The 21,978-nt window shown below is 33.0% G+C and overlaps 2 protein-coding genes across 2 annotated transcripts; one reads left to right on the top strand and one right to left on the bottom strand.

Annotated features, from left to right (window-relative positions):
- Positions 1–2,182: 2,182 nt before the first annotated feature.
- Positions 2,183–4,975, top strand: LOC133318594 (cation/H(+) antiporter 15-like). Its single transcript, XM_061520606.1, has 3 exons — positions 2,183–2,233; positions 2,619–3,623; positions 3,728–4,975. Exons 1-3 carry the CDS (start codon positions 2,183–2,185, stop codon positions 4,973–4,975), a joined length of 2,304 nt encoding a protein of 767 aa, XP_061376590.1.
- Positions 4,976–5,882: 907 nt separating this feature from the next.
- LOC133318618 (putative ABC1 protein At2g40090) lies at positions 5,883–12,341 on the bottom strand. Its single transcript, XM_061520641.1, has 12 exons — positions 12,285–12,341; positions 11,951–12,176; positions 11,449–11,603; positions 11,186–11,311; positions 10,962–11,057; positions 10,723–10,823; positions 10,452–10,488; positions 9,028–9,246; positions 8,494–8,605; positions 7,196–7,467; positions 6,674–6,787; positions 5,883–6,465 (listed from the first exon to the last, which is right to left on the bottom strand). Exons 2-12 carry the CDS (start codon positions 12,126–12,128, stop codon positions 6,250–6,252), a joined length of 1,626 nt encoding a protein of 541 aa, XP_061376625.1. The 5' UTR covers positions 12,129–12,176; positions 12,285–12,341; the 3' UTR covers positions 5,883–6,249.
- Positions 12,342–21,978: the final 9,637 nt, after the last annotated feature.

Here is a 21,978-nt window from a genome sequence, read left to right as displayed (position 1 = left end):
ACTTGACTCAACAAAAAAACATATGTTTATTGACTATATATTTTTTTGGCAAGACAACCACAATAATAATTCCTACACATACATAGTTTATTGGCTATATATATTATTATTTTTTGGCAAGACAACCACAATAATAATTCCTACACATACATAGTTTATTGGCTATATATATCATTTTTTTTTTCAGTTATGCTGTTTTTATTGGCATCCTTTATTTAAATAAGGTTGGATGTTTATCATATTATAAAAGATAAAACATATCCTATACATACAAAAAAAATGTGTAGAATTCATATAAGGCAATGTGAAGAGAAGAGATAAGAGAGAAAAGGAAAACATAGCCGCACCCACTTTTACGTATCTAAGAGATAATTTTATTTCCTATAATATCAGAGATATTAAACCCTTTAAATAAATAAACAAATAATTTTCTGCATTAAAAAGAAAGATATCCGAAATAGGTATTATTATTATTGTGGTTGTCTTGCTATCTCGCTGAAATGGATAAACACTAATTTAAACCAAAACAGATGTCTGTACAAAGAACAAAACAAAACAGATGTACGTACTGACTTTTTTTTTACCATTAAGTTATTTTTTTCTATGTGACAGTTAAGATGATTTTATTTAAGGGAAATATAAGAATCATGTTGCAGGAATGACACTGTTCATTCCTGCAACAAGGATACGGCGTCGTATCCTGATTTTGGTTTGACTTTTTTTTTTTTAAGCGTGGGACCCACACTTGATTTGTGTGTGTAGGAAAGTGCTCTTGTCATGTCAAATGACAAAAAGGGAACCCTTTATTTAATGCGTTTTTTTTTAAATAATAATAAATGCATTCGCTTATTTAATTTAGTATATATTTTTTAAATTTAATTTTCTTTAGGTGGTGCAAAATTAAATTGGTAACGTTAGCTGTAAGCCCCTGGTAATAGTAATTAACTATTAATAACAGAGAATGACTAATGAAAATTATTTGTGAAATGGTAGAATGAGTAAACAACAACAACAACAACAAGAGAGGTAGGGGTTAACAGCAGAATCAGTTAAGGTTTTTGTAATTTCTTGACAGAAAATGAGACAGAAATAGAGAAGCAGTTAGGAATTTAATTTTTGTAATGAGGTTTCTACCTGAAAACATCAACCATGAGATGGTTGTTTCTGTTCACTCCTACGTATATATTTACATTCATTTCCCTTATCATAAACTTTACATTAAATGATTATTATCTATGTTTGGCTGCAAAAAGTGTTCAACTTTTTCTCAGAATTAACAAGAAGAAGAAAGGAAGATAACTTAGAAGGAAAAGGCAATTGATATATCATCATAAGTGTTCAATTCCCAACAACTTGCACATCAAAAGAAAGCAAGTTATGGGAGATAATCAATATGAAATACCACACGGTACGAAAGGATGTTACATGGCAGATATCAATAATGCAAACGAAATATGGAAAAGTGAAAGCGTCCTTTTCTTTCACCTTCCTTCCTTCGCAACCCAAGTTGCCTTAACGTTGATAACCACTCGTTGTTTATACTACATTTTAAGACCCTTCCATCAACCTCGTCTTGTTGTTGAGATTTTGGTAAGTAAGTACATGTGGTAATCTATGACTCTGTTTTCATATACTTACATGCATTTCAATCATGTATCAACCAGAGCTTATTATGTATATAGCATGGGAAAACATTTTCTCCTTTTAAAGAAAATTTTTTTCTCATGTTAGTGACTCAAAGCATATGTGGGTCTCACCTTTAATTTTTTTCTCTTTCCACTATTTTGTGGGACCCACTTATACAATGTGTCACTAACATGAGAAACATTTTCTCCTTTAAAAGGAGAAAATGTTTTCCCATATAGTATTATAGAGTTACATAAAGGATAATATTACTCTCATGTAACATGAGAGTAGTTCTCTCATGTTACAGAGAGAATCCAAGTAGGGTCCGTTATTTAAAAGCAAAAAAGAAAAAGAAAAAAGAAGGGGCACGATTTTCGAAGTGAGAGAAAAGGAGATAACTACCTCATGTAAAATGAGAGTAGTATTTCCCTTACATAAAAGCACAAAATGTCTTATAAAGAATACTTTTTCTTTTTTTTTCGGATATATCAACTCTAATTACTTCTTTGAGGCAAGCCAGACGACCTGTTGGATATGGTTCATACTTCGCATACTGATGAGGGCCCTTGTTGGCGAAGTCAGCAAAAAGCCAACTGGGGCCTGTTGGGTATGGTTCATGCTTTGCATACTAAATATAGTACAGACAAGTTGAACGTAATCTACATTGAGTGAATCAGGATAAACCTCTGTGTTGATTTTCTCTTCCGTTTCTCTCTTCTGTTTTCTTGATTTGTGTGTGTCAATTTCCAACGGGCCCTCGGGTATCCCACAAATTTCAACTCTTTGATCTGGTTATGGGATTAATACTGAGTCGGGGTTTGGTCATAGTTAAAGCTCTTTGTCCGTCCCAAAGATGCATTTGATGGGAATCGAATTCTTTCCCTACTCTACTTAACCTGTGTTGCCAATTAAGCTATTCATCCGTTGAGTTATATAGAATACTTTTTTATTTTCCTCATTCTGATCAATTTGTGGGTAATTAATGTTAACAGACGGGTTATCTGTTCAGTTCAGAAGTACTTGGGCCAACCCATTTTATGCGGAAACTCGTGCCTATAAAGTCAATTGTACCTACTGAAACCATATCATATGTGGGACTCGTTTACTATGTCTTCCTTGCTGGCTTGGAAATGAATTTAGATACTATCCTGCAAGCAAGAAAGAAGGCTACAAGCATTGCTATTGCTGGCACTATTATTCCAATGGCAATGGGGGGTGGCATGTATGCTTTGGTTCAAAAACAGTTCAAGAGAAATGCTGAGTACTTCTCACAGTACAACACAACTGAAGCATATTTATTCTGGGCCTTAATTTATAGTGTAACAGGTTTTCCTATCCTTACTCAAATCCTTGCAGACCTCAAGCTCATTTATACAGGTCTAGGTAGAGTGGCCTTAACAGCAGCCATGGTTAGTGACTTCTATAATTGGGTCATGTTTGCAATGTTGATTCCATTTGCCAATAAAGATAGAAGTGCCACCCACTCCGTGCTAAGCACCATTATCTTCGTCCTTTTTTGCTTCATTGTAATAAGACCCTATCTGGTGCAGTTAATAGTGGACAAAACCAATCAGAATGAATGGGACAATTACCAGTTGTTCCTTGTTGTCATGGGAGCTTTTGTATGTGCTTTTGTTACAGATATCCTTGGTACACACCCTGTTGTTGGGGCTCTTGTGTATGGAATAATGTTACCTCGTGGTAAATTTACTCAAATGCTGATAGCTAAGTCTGAGGATTTTGGAGCTGTTTATCTGGCTCCACTGTTCTTCGCTAGAAGTGGCATAAGACTCAAGATGATGTATGTTATGAGAACCCAAGGTTTGACCCTGGTGGTGCCACTTTTGCTATTGTCATTCATCCCAAAGATTTTAAGCACTTTAATAGCAACTAGCTTCTTTGGTATGCCTTCTCAAGATGGTGTGGCTCTTGGAGTGCTTATGAACACCAAAGGCATCTTACCACTAATATTGCTCAACGTTGCCTGGGACAAGAGGGTATTGATTTATATAGTTAAGCATCTTCATATATAATTTCTTAGCTTCATATATAGTTAATAAATAATTCTATTTTTTTTTTTTTTTCTCTCCCTCTCTCTCAGATTTTGAGTGTGGAGTCCTCCACATTTATAACTGCATCTGTTCTTTTAATGACCCTATTGGTGCCTCTCATCGTCAACGCTATATATAAGCCTAGAAAGTTACATAAGCAAAAGAAAAGAAGGACTATACAGAACTTAAAGGCTGAAGCAGAGCTCAGAGTTTTGGCTTGTGTCCACAACCCTCGCCATGCCACAGAAATTGTCAACATCATTGAAGCCTGCAATACCATTAAAATGTTTCCTTTACGTGTGTTTGCTCTTCAGCTTGTTGAACTAACAGGAAATGTTACTTCCCTTTTAACTGCTCATATAAATCAGCTCAATCAACAGCAGACTGGAGAACAAGCCCTCACCAAATCACAAGAAGAATTGGAAAGCATTACCAATATTTTCAATGCATATGCTGAGGAAAATAGTAACACTAGGGTAGAGATCCTTTCTGCTGTGTCCACCTATTCAACCATTCATGAGGACATATACAATGTAGCACAGGAGAAACAAGCAAGTTTGATTCTCCTTCCTTTTCACAAACAATCAAGCATAGAGGGTGTACTAGAGATAACCAACAATGCATTTAAAGACATTAACCAAAATGTCATGAGAGATGCACCTTGTTCTGTGGGGATATATGTTGATCGTGGTCTTGGATCATTTTACAAAGTCAACTTGCGTGTCATTATGATTTTTATTGGAGGGCCTGATGACCATGAAGCCTTAACTATTGCATGGAAGATGTCAAGGCATGAAGGGATCCAACTCTCCATAGTGCGGATTTTTTTGCGTGGGGAGGCTGTAGAAGTAGATACATCATCACAGGTTGAATCTCATGGGCTATTATCTGCAGTACTAGACAATGAAAAGCAAAAGGAGTTGGATGATGAGTATATAAGTTTCTTTAGACTCAAGGCAGTTAACAATGAGGACTCTATAACTTATTCAGAAAAAGAAGTACATTTTGGTGAAGATATTCCCACAATCCTTCATGACTTGGACCAAATTGGCTATGATTTATATATTTTAGGACAAGGGGTAGGTAGGAACACTAAGGTTATGTCAGAATTAATGCAAAAGACTGAAAGCCCAGAACTTGGAGTTATAGGGGACATGGTGGCATCAAATGATTTTGGTTCATGCTCTTCACTGCTTGTGGTACAGCAATATGGGTTTGGTGGTATGTCATTTGAGAAAACCACTAAGAATCCTAGCCACAATGATGGCTCTGGACCACTATTTGTGAAACTAGAATAGCATTAGTGGTGGTTATTTAATATTGGTGATGGGATATGGGTATGGCTTATACCCAAGAAGGAAAGAGAGGCTGGGTGTATTTTTGCCCATGGAGGCTGGGTTGTTTGTTTGAGTAGGTGAAAATTTAGGTGGACTGATTGGAGAACGAAAATAGAATGGATTCAAAATGTTAATTACTCATTATTATTCTTGTGTAATTTTCTTGGTGAATAATAAAATAAGTAAAACATACATTTCATTCTAACATATTTTTATCTTTCTTTTTTAGCACAAGATATAAGGATTAGTGTGAAAAAATGATATGCAAGAATCATTTATTTAGTACAAAATTATTTTCAACTCACTTTAATGTTATATTATCAATGAGGTATTGGTTTTAGGGTCCCTCGTTTCTGCTGTCGCTGCTGAGGAGAAAAATTGCAGCAAACTATTAACACTAGGATACGAAGCCGTATCCTGGCTTAAAAAAAAAAAAAAAACACATCAGGATACAGGCCCGGATCCTGATAAAAATAAATGTTGCTGCACGTTTTCTCATCTGCAATGACCGGAGAGCTATTAACGCCTTGGTTTTAATACCATGTTTGTAGCAAGTAATGTAATAGGATGGGTACAGAGATATTTTTGTATTGAAATTAATGTTACAAGGTAAAGGGGTAAATTATTTTAATTGAATGCGCAGAATGGTTCTTCTGAATAAACAATTAAGTGCAAGGTGGTTAACTGTAATTTGCCCACAAATAAAAGTGGGTAAACAAATATAAGTGGGTGTAGTATCTACGAATGCTAAAAATGCGTAAAATAGGTACGAGCTTTGTTTGAATGCACCCGAACTATCAAAGAAGTTACACTTGCAACCATTGAAATTGATGTAAAAAATATTCTATATATATTTCTCAATGCACTTTTCCCATATCAATGGGGATTCACAACAACATTCTGGTTCACGAACACCTGAATACTGTAAAGCTTACAGGCTATAACAAATGCATGATTTGCTCCTTTCCATGCTCTCTTAACCTTATATAAATAAACTATAAAAGTGCATGTTTGGTTTAAGTTTGAAAAGTCTAGTATCACGGTTTGGCAGAAAGCGAAACCATGGTTTTGCGGTTCTCAACACAAAACCAAACATGCTAAAAATTAATTATCAATCCGTGCTCAGACAAATGTCCAGATTGAGAAGGAATTTCTGACCACGGAGACAAAGAATATGAGCTTATTTTTCGAAGACAAAAAATGTAGCAGAAAATAAATTAGGCAGATTACGTCCTTTATAATCTTTGTTTAGACCAAGCCAATGCCTTTCTTAGTTGCAAAAGCCACAAGGCCATCTGCATTCCCCAAAGACGTACTTCCAGCAAAATCTTATCCAATTTAACGCTAAACCAAGTTAAAAGTGACTTGCTTTGCGACATCTTTGAATCAATGAAAGCCTCAGAAGAAACCTTTCCAATGATATAAAATGTCTCCAGAGATGATCCCGGAACCTAATAAAGATAAAAAAAACAAAAGAGAGACAGAGAGTTCATTATAAACAGAAACAGCAACTTAGACATTCTCAAAAGTTATTTTTACTTGGTGCTGGAATGGCTATTTTACAATTAGATGCAAGCTACATTTGTTTGTAAGAGCATTCATCAATCAATCACATGCTGTGTGATGCAGTAGATGGAAAACATGAGAAAAGGTATGTACCAGAGAATTGTTGACTGCACGTAAACAGTCATTTGTCTTCAGCATTAGAAGAATCACACGCGGTAATCTCCTTAGAAGCTCCGAGATTTGATTGAAATATTGAGAAGCATACATCTGCAAAACAATTAGGAGAGTCATTTCATTGCTTCTTTTCTTCAGGGGCCTGGCATACAAGGATGTTTTTATTTTAAATACTATTTAAAATGCTAAGCAAGGAAATTCAACCATGCAGAACATCTCTCTATCTTGTTAAAACAGGTTGACTTTATATTTAGCAAAAAGTGAACTGATGTAATATAACAATTCCATAAAACAGGTTAAACTGCAGAAAACAGGCTATACAAGAGAAGAATTATGAATTTTGAGTCCTTTGGTGAGAAAACTAGCATGAACATGGGTATGAAATAATTCACAATGTTAAAAGGCAGAGAAGTAAAGTGCAAGAATTATCATCCAAAAGAACATGAACCAATGACTGAAAAACAAAATCCTGGAGAAAGAATTTCCCTTAAACCATCTTACCTGCAATTCTGATCGATCACTCTCATTTCCCTCTATAACTAAATGATCCATAGATGAATCAATAACTCTATTCCATGGTCTCATTGTTAGAACTCCAGCAAAAAGTGCATATAAATCTTCCCCAGCACCCAACTTTGCACTGTATTCCTTGATTGCATTAGAATCAGCAAATATTAATGCCTTCCATAGTGCAGCATAATTAGTTCTTGTGTCGAAGTCAAGCTCTTTATAGAGTCCATTGTCTAAAAGAATTAACTGTGGTTTTCTTCTGCCTATACATGAGAAAAGAAATAAATAAACGGAATTAACAAATAAAAAAAATGAAAATCATAGAATATCAACAATGCAGTTATTCTGAAAACCAAACAAAGATCTGCAGGTGAGCAGACAAACCAAAAATTTCAAAGGGACAAGATCACTAATATTTATGGAGACAGTAGGTGTCTGCATATGGATGAGAATGGAAACGTGAATACGGTATTTGCAAATGGAAATTGCCATTTTATAAATTTCAAAATCAGAAAATATTTATTACAGTCCTTAAATATTTCTGTCAACCAAAAAATTGAAAAGCAAGATCTTTTAATCGAAATGAAAAATTAAAATAAATAACCATTTTGCAGCATAAGATCACTTTCAATTCATAATGTCACACATGGACACATCCATCTCAACTTTCAATCTTAATCTAAATGGGCAGCAGGGGATAGCATTCATTCTTCTGCAGTTCTTTATCTTTTTCAATCCTTCTGTCAATACTTGTAGAAGTCTGGTGACTGCAATATCCAGTAACCCCTAGGTTCCCTCATTCTAATGCATCAGTGCTTACATTACTGCACATTTTTACCGATACCACATACCCCAGTTGTGTTTTAACAGTTTATTACACTAGTCCCCAAATGATTCCCCATCATGGAATTTTTTAATGGTAATCGGTGCGATTGATTTTTCCTTGGAAATCTAAAACAAATTTTAAGTTCCCAAATCAAATCAATGGAACTGCCACCATAATTCTAGAAAACTAGATTCAAGATGTTCATGGCATATGGTATAGGCAATTAAAAGCTTCTCCTGGAAGAGCCAAATTTAGTTGGTTCAAGGTTGTGCTATTACCATCCAATTAGTTAGGGTAGAGACCCTCATACCTAGGGGAGAAACTTAAGAGAATTTTTTTTGAAGTAGTAGCTAAATTAGCAAACAAATAGTCTAAGATATCCAAAAAACACAAAACAAAGGCTATTTCTGGACATTCAAAACTTACAGAAAGAGTTGAGTTTGGCAAGGGAAGGAATTCTTACCCAGAATGCTACCTTTACTGGAAGGCAATGGGCGAACCAATAAGTTAGCAGCATGCGGATCGCAATGCACAAACCCATGCTTGAACATCATTTCAGCAAAAGTCTGACTAACCTGCAAAAATAATGATCACATTTTACTAAATAAAATGAAGGGGAGTCTTGGCCCAAGTCACCGTGTGACCAAGAGATCACATGTTTGAGTCTTGAAATCAGCCTCTTTAAGATGCAAGGTAAAGCTCTTTACTATATATAATTATATACCCACACAGTGGGTTTGACCCTTCCGTACCCCACACATAGCTAGAGCATTATGACACCAAGCTTCCCTTTATTTTGTTGATAAACCATAAAGGGTACCAATTGCATGAGGGACTCAAAACACTCATCATAAACTTGCCCAACTTCATTGACAGATGTTGTCAGAGATATCATAAAACCAATAATGCTAAAAAAACCTAGGCACCGTCAAGACCAACTATCGATCATTGTACAAGCATCTATAGACTATAATGAAGTCCATAAACATGAACTTACCAGCATTGAAAGTTCATGTGGACGAATCCCAAGTTTCTGAATGGTCTTTACATCATTTACATAAGCACCATCGATGAATTCCATTGTTAGCAGCTTTGAGGTACTTAGGTTCCAGTATACTTTTGGTGCATATACATAATTCGCGATATGAGGAGACAACTTTCGGAAGTTCTCCAAACACTTCTCGCTGTTCTTTGCCTCATTTAAAAAATCCAATTCCTGGTAGCCATGATATTAATAAACCAAATCACAAATCATCTGGTAAAAAGGGAAAATATGAAGGAGATAATAAAATAGAACCCAAGAATCATGAATAAGAAACATGAAATTCCCAAATCCTACATATATCAAGCAAAATTTCTGACTAAAACAGATATTAGTCATGCTAGCATACTATAACTCATAATCGTATCAATGAAGGTACGACTATACTTTTTGAAAAATTATGACTTGAGTCAAAATTATATATATCATAAATGATTCTCAAAGCGATAAGGTTTCTGTTTGTGACCGGCGGAAGGTCACGGGTTCGAGTATGAGAATAGCATAATTGCAAAAATGCTACACTAAGACTGCATACAATCAACCCTCACAAGTCAAGAGCCTTGTGCTCTAGGGTTTTCCCTTTATAAATGATTCTCAAACATTCAAATATAAAATAATAAGGTTAACAATATAACTACGTAAATTTTTTAATAACAATTACCAAAAAAGAGATCAAGGTTTTAATGCAGTATATAATGGAACCAAATAAATCTAATTCAATCCCTGCCTCCAGGCCCCAAAGACCAAAAAAACAAAAATTCATGGAAACTAACAGAAACAGAAAATGAAGATAAACTACCATCTTGACATGAAAACCTGACCATAAGAGAAAAGCGAGCTTATATGAGGTATGAAATATATTGGAGGATTAGCGCATGAATGCACTATAGTTTTAAGGAAAATTTCTCAATCCAACTAAAGAAGTAATGCTTTTACACTACATGATTTATGTAGGCGATGAAAAGGCAAGCATAAAAACTTATGCTTTTCCAGCTTAGGTTTTCTTTGAAAACATTGATTAATTGATTCAACAATCCCTTCAACATGCATAGATTGGCTTGTTAAAAGGAAAAAGACAAATTACTTTAGTTGTAGAATGATAGTTTAACTGTATTTATCATGTATTTAAGGTTCCCATCAACTCTTGGTCAAACAATTTTAACTGCATACCAACTTGTTCACCCCAAAAATTAAATGACTAGAAAATTATACTGAAGTATTCATCAACTATGAAGTCAATTTTGAAAGTAAAAAAAGTGGCAATAATATTAACCAATAGTAAGACATATAAACCACTAGTCCACCAGGCAAGAACCACTAAATAAACATGGATATACTTTTAGGCATAGGTATTGCTTTGAAGTTAACTCGCAACTTACCTTGGGTAAACTTTCACTGATCTCATCAAGCAACCATCTGTAGATAGAAGTAAACAGAAAATTAATAAACCATCAATGCAAAGCAATCTAGGGAAACTAGAGATAAAAAAACTCTTAATATAGAGATAACTTAGAACATTCAGTTTTTCAATAATTAAATGTATGCACATCCATCAGTTAAGGTTAGCATGTTGCTGATCTAGATGGCTTCTAAATACCCCATAGTCATGATGCTGCTAATTCCTAACAGCCAGTAGCATTATAGCAGTACCTATAATCAAAACAAGGAAAAAACCTATGCAGAGTGTTCACAATCAACTCGACAGTGGCATGATCAGCAGCTGCAGTATCAGTCAAGTGACTATGCTGAACCTGAACATTGAGAGATAGCACATAAATGAATAATAAATATTCTTAATAGAACACTAATACTATTATTCATGCAGAAGAGAGCTGATCCAAAATACTCTCAATAATAAATGACCAAGGAAAAGCAGCAACAACTGGAACCTTCACAGCAACTTTTTGTCCATCATGTGTACGGGCTACATGTACTTGTGCAAGGGAAGCACTTGCTATTGGGACTGGATCGAACTCAGAATATATCTACACATTAGAAAGCAAAATTCATCCACCTCAACAGCGATAACCACAACCATGACAGACAAAACTACTAGACAAAAATGAGGCATTTCCGCATTTGTCAAGAAGGAAAAAAAACAAATAATAAATACTTTATCCGGTGTGTCCCCAAGCTCTTTCTTGCAGACTTCACATATTTGCTCATATGAAGAAACTGGACATCTATTTAGCATAGACTCCCTCATTGTCTGAACATATTCTTCAGGAACTAAGTATTCCTGTTAATAAATAAATGAACTCAGCATTGCATTTTGTGCGCGCAATAGATGGACAATGGCAATTAGTAAAGTCAGTGTTCTGCATATCTTTCTTTTTTTTCCCTCTTCAAAAACAATAGAAAAGAAAAAAGGTATACCAACTGCCCAAGATGTTGTCCAAGCTTTATATAAACACCTCCATTCTTAAAACACAGGTCTTGAAGTTTTTGTGCTGACCGGAGGTGAACTTCACGCTTGACTTTCTCCCTCTCACTACTTCCTTCCGCAATTCCCCATAGGGAATATTCATAATCTAACAATAATACAAAAACAGAACCAGCTCCATTAATCCTAGCTTCATTTTCACATTACATAAAATTATGTTAACCTACACACACACATCATAATCCACAATTCAGATAAAGAATCATATACAAATTTAATTCTTGTACTATTTTTGCCTTAAGTATATACAATCCACGTCAATTTTCAACAATTTCTATTATCATAACCCCTAATCATGTTTCAGCATTCATATCCATGAACCAATGAGTTGAGAAATAAAATTGAACTCCAAGGAGAGAAGGAATAAAAAAAATGGAAGTTCGTAAATTCACAGAAACTTCGGGAACTACAGAGATTCGGTTAGATCTACAGTACCGAAAGCAATGTTGGCGACAGTGACGGCGTCACGGAAGAGGCGGTTGGGGACGGTGGTGCAAAGCCTCAGCGCTGTTTCGGGGTCATCGGAGGTGGCAATGAGTGCCGCGGTGGCGCCACCGGCAGCGGCGGAGGCAACCAGAGAGAGCTTGGCGCATGCGCGCCATAACGAGGCCATGTTATTCTTTAGTGACAATCGGTGAAGGTGCACAAATACATCCTATACCTAAATATACGAAATAATTCATAAAATTATATATATTTTTTAATATAGAAATACATTAATATGATTAACTATAAGATTAAATACTAATATTTTTTAAAATAAGGACACCTTGATGCATAAATGTATTCATGTATGTAAAAAACGCAAATGCAATTAATCTGTGTTAATTGTGAATGAATGATTTCTATAATTAAATATTCAAAATATTGAAATACTTAATATAATTTATATACTTTAAATATGGAGGAAAAGACCTAAACGAAAGGGTAAATGAGCCACATCTCTATAAATCAATGAACCTAATATATAAAACATAAATATAAATAGGGTTTGGTATTTATCCCTTTAAGTGAAAGAAAAATATACATAACGAAAATTATAAGGGGAAGAAAGCGAATGATTTCTTTAATTTAATATTTAAATAGAAAAAGGTAAGTTTTAACTAAAATGATCATCCTTTAAAAACACAAACATTTTTCTTGTATAAATAATAGAAAAAAATATTTATCATTTTAAAGACATAACTTTATATCATTTTAGATGAAACGATATCGTTTTTTTTTTCCACTTAAAATAACATAATTTTATGTTTTTTAAAAGAACAAATATCAATCACAGTATTAAATGGCAATAAAAGTTGTTAGGTTATACCCATTATTTATAGGGTTATGTTTATCTCATTTTACATGAGATAAATAACTTTTCTACACTCACAAAAAGGGATTGGGTCCCATCACTTTTTTTCTCTCTCCTCTTATCTGTGGATCTCACTTATATTTTTATTTCTACAACATAAGAAAAATATATCCCTTATTTATAATAGACTAATGTATAAGAGTTCAAATATAATGAGTTGAATAGTATTTGTAAAGAAAATGTTATCCTAATATTTATAGAGGTAGAATATTGTAACAATCAATTAGTGTTACTACTAATGTTACTACCAATCAATTTCATCGTTAGATCGATTATGTTGTTCCAACGGTTATATTTATTTTCATCTTTGTATGATTATGATTTCTCATATTTATTGTGAAAGTATTACATATAGGAAATCATAAAAGGTGAAAATAAATAAAAAGTTTTAAATATGGGGAATCATAATCATATAAAGATGAAAATAAATATAACCATTGGATCAATATAATCGATCTGACGGTGAAATTGATTGGTAGTAACACTAATTGGTTGTTACAATATCATTTTCCATATTTATAAAAAATAAATAAATCTTATGATCTAAAAGACCAAAAAATATCCAATATCAAATATTGCATTTTAAACAAAAAAATTATTTCACTTGAAAAATCAACTATACCTAAACCCTAAAATTTAAAAAAAAAAACTTAGATATTTCTTCTTTACTAAAACCATTTATATTTTATCTTCTTTCTTAAAAACAAGGGAAAAGTGTGTGTCCTTTTAAAGGACACACACTTATATCCTTTTAAGAGAGGTAAAGGAACAAACTATGGGGGGAGAGTGGAGGAAAAAGTTTGTAATTTAAAATTTAAAAAAAAAACACTACATTCATCTAAAAGGACCATCCTTTTAATTAATAAACATTTTTCCCTAAAAACAATTGTTATGATTAGTGAATTGTATAATGACCCCAACTGGTAAATTTTAGTTAGAGATTTAATTTAAGGATTTAAATGTCATAATTAGATTCAGAACGTGATTTCGAGTGTTTTGACTATAATCATGACTAGGTCATGAATAGTGACTTCTACCCGATATTTTGCACTGCTGTAAAAGCTAACGGTAGAACTCAGAAATGAGAAAATTATATGAAAAATATGTGAAAGCCCAATATATGCCAAACAAATCATGTGAGAACCAAAGATAATATTTTTAGAAATTTTATGAATTTTGTGCAATTAAGGTACTATTAGTGATTCATAGTATACTCAAACTCTACTGTGAGTTGCCGATATTATTCGTTAGGAAAAATAAATGTATGTAATGGAAATAAAAATCAAGTTAGTAAAAATTAAGTTTCAAGTTGGATTAATTAGTGGAAAAATCAAATGGAAATTAGTTTCAAGAAAGTGTGATTAATTAGAAACCACTTAAAGTCACTTAAGTTACATTTTCCTCTCCCACCGTCGCTCTCTCTCTCCTTTTCTCTGCCGCCAACCGTGAGCTCTATTGGAGATGGAGGGAAGTTTGATTCTTCCATTATTAGTCATCTTTTGCCAAAAACACATCTCACAAAACTTGTTCCAAATCACCTCCTCAGCTAGTCACCTTAACCTACCACTTGGATCTTCTTGGGTAGCCTTCAACTTCAAAAAAAATCCCCTCCAAGGCTGTGAGTTACTATTCATGCTGAAGAAAAAATGATGTTTTGTTGGTGCTTTGATGCTTGAAGAATGATCCTTGGTGGCTTGTGAACCGGTTTGAAGTAGGATACCTAAATTCCTATAAGTATTTACTAGGGTTTTGAGTTAGTTTTCATTCAATGTTATGGCATTTATGGAGGTTGATGTGAGTTAATGTATTGGAGGATTTATTGATGATTGATGATGGTATTATTGATGTTTGTTGTTGTTGTGATGATTTGGTTGGAAAAACCTAAATGGATGGAGTGGTAAATGCAAAATGCACATGTAAACCCTAGGCAAAATGGTGTAAGTAAGGTGTTTGGGGAAATGCTTGAGAGAAAAATGATGTGTATCATTTGAATTTTGATGAGCGTAGGTGTAAAATGTATGTTGGTATGAATGAAAAATAAGTTGGAACTTGTAGAAAACCTACACCAGACATTTCGAAAGGGGTATGGAAATGTGATGTAAAAATGGTAATCATATGTGTATGATAAGCTTGAATTTGATGGAGTAAAGCATTGAAATCATGAAATTGACATGGTTTCCTTTATGTGCCTCTTAGCCATTTACGAAGGAAGTATGTTTTAAGAGTGACTATTTGTGCTAGTGAGCACTTATACGGTATAAGGACTATAGATTAGATGTTTAAACTTTTGGTTGGGTTAGATAAAAAGAAAAATGAATAAGTTCCTTCTTTGGGCCTTGTATGTGAATATGGCCATTTTCAAAGGAGGTGTGTGCTAGGAGTTACTGTTTTGCAAAGCGAGCACACTTTTATACGTAGAATAATGTTCTAAGGTGTGTGAACCTTCGTTTTGATGAAAGAAAAAACAAAATAAGGTAACTCCTTTGTATGGCCTTAAAATGAGTTTTGACCATTTTCAAAGGAGGTATACGTTCAGAGATACTGTTTCGCAAAGTGAGAACACTTTTATGCGTAAAATAATTTATATAGGTGTCTAAGCTTGGGTTTAGGCACTAGACAAAGAGAAATCTTATAGCTCATTTGTAATTTGCACTCTTCCTTAAATTAGGAAAAATATGCTTTAAGGTGCTAAGAGGAGTTATGAGTATTCTAAAAGCCTTTTGAGACTATCCTAAGACTAGGTAAATGTGTGAAATTATGTGGGGATCTATTGAACAAAGAACCACCACCCATGGCCTAATATGGTTAAGTTAAAAGAAAATCGGCTATGACTTGTGTGTATGACATAATATTGGCATAAGAATTGATAAGTAAAAGAGGATATCAATAAATGGTGTGTCTGGTTAATTACTTGGCTTTAAACCATTTTATTGATATTTCTGTGGATTCTCTATTCTAGGTGTGCCTAAGAGTCTTGTTAAGGATCCTACATCAGAGGAGGCTAGGTAACTCGTGTTTCAGGTAGGCCATTTATACAGCTTCAAGAGGTAAGTTCTATGTTTAAGGGACTCGTTCCTACTTTGTGTTTCGCCATAGTGTACGGACTATGGTCGGATTGTATGATATGTATGAGATATGTGATATAGATGCATTCATATAAAGCTATATGATGATGTGATATGACATGTTTTATGTGATATGTATGATAATTCTTGGCCATTGAATCAGTATGCATCAACTCATGTAGGGGAGAGACCGTTGGGAATAAGTGTGTTGATTTCCACTTTGAGAGATGCCCTTGGGGAATGACTGCGTGCTTCAGAGATGTGATATGAGATATGTTCAATATAATATGATATATGATGTTTTGTATATTATTTATCTAACTGTCATGCAGGAAGTGGGCCCAGGAAATGGAGTGTTCTCTATAAACCTTGAGCTTACTGGAGATTCATCTCTTACCCCGTTTGGGGATATGATTTTAGGTACTGGAGAGCCTTCACAGGGCAAGGACCCTACCCATGGCTAGAGATGCTAGCATGAGGATGTGGAGTTTTGGATAGCCGGAGGCTACTATTTATCGTAGATGTTATTTTTGGAGAGCATGTATTGTTGTATTTGTGCTCTATTTATTTAGGGATCATGATGTCTGATCCAGAGTTATGTATATGGCTTGTATATGTGTTGTACATGTTTTCCGCTTTTGATGCATGTACATTTTAGTATTCAGACATTATTATGAGATGAGGTATATTCTGATATGTGATTATTGCATGCTGTTAGTTTTAGAGGCACGGAGCCTTGTATGCATGTGATGCGCCCATGGATGGATTTTATAGTAATATGTGATATATATCTGATATATTATGATGCATGTGCTTATCAGGACATTATGAGAGTGAGATTATATCCCCGTTTATCCGAGAAACAAACGGAACTCTGTTCGATTTGAGACTCCGCGTAGAATGACACTTGTGGTCATATCATTATGGTAGGTGATCTTTGACTATGGTCATTGATTACGTATATATCATGTTAATTAAAAGGAAAGAAAAAGAAAAGAAAAATGAGCTCGTACTTCCGCTAATCGAGTTGAAAGATTAAGTAAGACTTCCGCTTATACATGTTTAACTATCATATGTATATTAATTAAATTGGCTCGACCGCTTATACATGTTTAACTATTATACGTATGTTAATTAAATTGGCTGGAGATAGGGATGTTACAAATTGAAACTCAAAAAACACAAGACTGCCAGCATTCTTGTTTTTAAATATTAATAAAATGAACTATTTAATTCAAAAAAAGAAAAATCGGTAACTCATAAATTTTTGCATGACACAAATGTTTTTCTAATTGTAATAATACGACGGCGTTGTTGTTGATATGGCTAGAAGCAAGAAAAGTTTATAATTTGCGATGGGCCGAATGTTGGTGTCCAGAGATGTCAGTTTGGAACGAACTTATTCTTCAACAGCCCAGAAAACGATTACGCGAGAGAATTCCCAACATTTTATTTTAATGTTATTGTTTTCTTTCTTAATTTCTTTTTTATTTTATAATATTGGAATTTTTTTTTGAAAATCATGAGTGCAGTGTAAAAATTTATTTTGTTTTCTATTATACTAATTGCAGTAGTGAAGTGAAGGATAGGTTAACGAGTGCAATCGTTTTGCTTTAAATTTATATGAATTTTTAATATTATTTTTAATATTTTAATCATATAATTAATGATCTTCCCCTCCAAAAATTATAAAATATTTTACGTGTGAGTATTATTATTTTTGTTATATAAATAACCAACCATCGCAATGAATCTTTTTATTAATGTTATTAAACTCGAATTAACTACTAATCCGGTCAAGGTATTGTTTAATGAATTGTTAGTTAAAATTATTTGAACTGAATTTACATAAAAACATATAATATATATAATAATAAAATAAGGATTTGGTGTTTGTCATTTTAAATGACATAAGTCATATTATTTTAAGAGAGAGTTAGACACAATGAATGAAAATCATAGGAGAGAAAGTGAGTATTTTTTTTTTAATTTAAATTTCAAATAAAAAATATTTTCTTGTGTCTATCTCTCTCTTAAGATGACATAATTTTATGTCATTTAAAATGACAAACACTTTTTTCATAAAATAAATATAGCAAAATATAATTATAAAATAGCAGTTGATATCACGTGCATCTTCTATTAGGTCATAGATTAAAATTTTATATTTTATATATAGCATTTTCTTTAAATATTTTGCATAAAATTTCAAAATAAATCCATTTTGAAGATTCATCAAACTGGCCGGTGGATCTGATTTTTATTATTCAGACTTTTTAATCAAACAGGTGGCCCATGAATTAACATGCATTAAATGCAAAATATGACTAAATTGTCTTATGTCATATTCTTATTAATATACATTCCTTTCTAGAAAGTGGCTTATTTTTATTTTAATCATAAGTAAACAATATATTTCCTTGTTATTCTGATTCGTAACTTCTCCGCGTAGCATGCGTGTGTAAATCACAATGATACGTGCCATGCTATCCCTTGGCTAATACGAAATTAAGGGTACCACAACGTGTGTTTGGTACAGGAGAAATTTTTTGGTGACCGGAAATCATGATTAATGGGAATTCAGTAGAAATTGAGTTTACTTAGAATCTTACGAAAGATGTGTTTGGTTCGCCAAAATATTACCGGGAATATTGGGTAAAAATTATTGATTCCATATTTGGTTTAGAACGAAATATGACTTGGAATATGAGGTTATTTTACAAAAATAACCCCAAACTATTTTTACTTTTGTAATTGATAGATTGGGTCTAGATTTTTATGTGTATTGGAGTATTTTTGTCTCAAAATTTATTGTTGTGCTTTCCCTTTACTTGGTATTCTGATTGGTATTCCGAATTACCATATTATTTTTGGTAATCTGAATAGTGACTTTTCTTTATAAATCAAATTACCGGTAATCCTTGGATATCCGGGAATCGTAATTTATTCCTTCTACCAAACGTGGTAATTACATTTACCAAAGAAGGATTATCAGTAATCATCTCCAAAAACTTGAACCAAGGTTCAATTTTCAGGAGGCAAAAACACACTTTGTCCTTTTGGGTGATCTTTCATTTTGTGTCTGTTTTCCCAACACCATTATTAGGTTACGTGGCTAACCATTGCTTTCAAATCCAATGGACATTTTTATTTTTTATGCTTCATCCTTTTAAATTGTTTGTGGCAGTTTTTCTTGTGCTCGCGTTCCCATCAGAAGTTACCAGTATAACAACACGTACCCTATTATAGGAATTTTATTTGTCATAATTTCTGAAATTAATTCTTTTTGGCTCCTTAAATATCTCTTTCTTATCACTTACCGAAAGGGATTCGTGTAATGCAATAAAGAATGACTCAGTACAGACAAAGAGATTGCATTTTATCCTTCCTTTATCAACGTCATAGGATCCTTTTTCATCGTAATCAAAAAAATAAAAAATATTATGTTTCTTCCACCTAAAGATTGTAAGACAGATTCAGGTGTCCTCAATCTGTTCAGCAAAGATGATAAATGATTCATTATATATTATAATTTATTTGGCGAAGTTGATTTCATGTAGTTGTAAAAAAGAACAATCGAAGTGTTTGGTACAAAGAAAATTTTTAAAATCCTCAAAAAGTGAAATTGAGAATTGATTTTACTCACTTTGATAGGAGGATTGTAAAAAAAAATTCGAAAAAGATAGATTCTTTATAAAAAAAAAAAATTATCTTAAAATACCACCTAATGGGTGATATTTTAATAATCTCACGTTATAGAAATATTTGATAATTTTTTTAGGACATAATTAATCTTAATTCACCTTTCTAGCAATATTTTACAATCAACCAATTATAGCATCAAGAAAATTAACCAAACATTTCCGTGAATATTTTTGTCCATCAAATAACTTTTTGACAATATTTTTGAAAAATTTATTTTTTTACCATATTCTCGAAAATTGTGATTTCTGAATAATTTTTTTTCCTTTATCAAATACCTCCGAAAAATATTCTATGTAATTGGCATTATAAGTTGAGTAAGTGAGAAAAAAATTTAGATTCCTTTCTCACTAAATATATATGTGAAGAGACAATAACTTTAACGGTTAGGTTAGGTTGTGTAAAAAATAAAAATTGATAACATAGATACTTTGGATAAGGATTAGAAGAATGAATCTGATTGGTCAATGATCGATTGTGTAGCTTTTATTACACTTTTATACAAGTAGTAGTTAGGTTTGAGCTAGCTAAAAAGGTGTTCAAGCACTCTGATCTTTCCAATCTGTCTACTAGGGATCGTTATTTTTAGAATTTTAGTGCGCTGTGACATTATTGATGATGTCTTGAATGTCTTCACACAAGAAAAAATATCTTTAAGAAAATTCTGAAAGTGTTTTCCAAAAAAGAAAAAAGAAAAGAAAATTCTGAAAGTAGAAAGTTCCTTGTATTGGATTTCAAAGACATAACACACAACTGACACAAGATAACGGATTATTCAACACACTCAACACAAAAACCTTTTCCATTTTTTTTTTTTCAATTGAAAAACTATTGCCTCCAATACTCCTTCTAGAAATTCTTAAATTTTACAACATCATTCATTATTTATATGTTTTTGTCAATGTGAAACTGGTGTATTTTCTCACTTTAAGTGAACGTCAATCAATATTAAAAGTAAACTCTTCCAATTGAATATTATTAGGTCAAAACGACAAAATGAAGTTCGTAAGAGATGACAAATTGAATTACGCAATTACCTTCATTATATAATCTCAATTATATTGTTTAAAATAAAATAAAAACCAAAGACTCCAAAAAGTGTTTTTTTTTTTTATATCATAATGCTGACATATGTGTTCTATAACTATAATCTACGTTGGTTTCAATAAAACCTTGATGAATGAGATTCAATTTCAAGGGACTCAGTGTTACATTTGATTGCACTTTTTTTTAGGCAATTACTATTCAAACATGTTAAGTGAATAGCTTATATTGATTTTTTGATTCGAACAACTATCCACGGTTAAATTCTAATTTTTTTTTGCTTGTACGTATAACTTTCATTCACCTTCGTAAAGAACCTTGAAATACATCACCCCAAAAGCTAGCTCAAAGGGTAAGAGTATCCAATGTCTTATAAAGACCACATTAGTTGCACATACAAGCTTGGGATACACCACCTCAAAAGCTAGCTCAAAATGTGGGAGTGCCCAAGACCGTATAAACCTCACATTATAGTTGCCCATACAACCAATGTGGTACTATATTTCTCAACACGCCCCCTCACACGAGAGTCCACTGGACTTGAAGGGTGGACAACATACAAACCCACCCACCTACATGTGAAAATTTCACTACAAAGAAAGTAGGATCAAATCTCAACACCCTTAACGGGTTTGACTGAAAAACAATCAACATATTTAACAAAACTGAATAGAGTTCATATCATCATATTTTCATTCGGATCATTAAATCAATTAATCTAAGTTTTATAGATATGTTTAGTATTTTTTTTTTTTAAAAATATGTGTAATCTCTAGAAGCACACCCCCTCACAGTATCTGTGACATTCATTAATTGTCCTGGTGTGGCGGCTAGAGCTAGTAGTCCTATTTGGCATGTTTGACTGCTACCTACAGAAGTAATTTTAATAATCTTTGCTTTCGCTTAATTTGACGTAGGATTTAGCTTAGGGGCTGCTTGGCAAGTCCACAACAAAACTGATTTTCTCATGTCTTATTTGGCACTACAGAATCTTTTAGGTTTCTACATTTTCACATGCACCTATTTCTCAATCCATATTAATTTTTAGAATATGTCATAAGCAATGACGAAATTTCAATATTTGTAATCTGCAAACTAATTGCTATTTAATATTTAAATTTCATCCTTAAAAAAGGACGATATATCATCGGTATATTTTATTTAATTTAAAATCTTTTTATTTTATTTTTTGAGAAAAATATTTTTGTTTTTGCTGCAGAAAAAATTTCTATGTCACACTCATATAAAAGTAAATGAATTCTATTATAAAGGAAAGAGAGAAAAAAATTAATGGG

Source organism: Gastrolobium bilobum, unplaced genomic scaffold (assembly GCF_033153095.1).
Source record: "Gastrolobium bilobum isolate Gb01-03AN ecotype WA unplaced genomic scaffold, APGP_CSIRO_Gbil_v1 utg4519, whole genome shotgun sequence".
Classification (NCBI taxonomy): Eukaryota; Viridiplantae; Streptophyta; class Magnoliopsida; order Fabales; family Fabaceae; genus Gastrolobium; species Gastrolobium bilobum.
This window is presented reverse-complemented; position numbering and strand designations above follow the sequence as displayed.

What these genes read in the sequence shown, in the direction of transcription:
- LOC133318594 (XM_061520606.1), top strand. Translation starts at nt 2,183, where the DNA reads ATGAGGGCCCTTGTTGGCGAAGTCAGCAAAAAGCCAACTGGGGCCTGT. An exon ending in AGCCAACTGGGGCCTGTTGG is followed by an intron (nt 2,234 to 2,618) that starts GTATGGTTCATG and finishes TAATGTTAACAG; the next exon opens with ACGGGTTATCTGTTCAGTTC. An exon ending in ACGTTGCCTGGGACAAGAGG is followed by an intron (nt 3,624 to 3,727) that starts GTATTGATTTAT and finishes CCTCTCTCTCAG; the next exon opens with ATTTTGAGTGTGGAGTCCTC.
- LOC133318618 (XM_061520641.1), bottom strand. Translation starts at nt 12,128, where the DNA reads ATGGCCTCGTTATGGCGCGCATGCGCCAAGCTCTCTCTGGTTGCCTCC. An exon ending in GTGATCGATCAGAATTGCAG is followed by an intron (nt 6,788 to 7,195) that starts GTAAGATGGTTT and finishes ATTGTTTTGCAG; the next exon opens with ATGTATGCTTCTCAATATTT. An exon ending in GTGCAGTCAACAATTCTCTG is followed by an intron (nt 6,466 to 6,673) that starts GTACATACCTTT and finishes TATCTTTATTAG; the next exon opens with GTTCCGGGATCATCTCTGGA.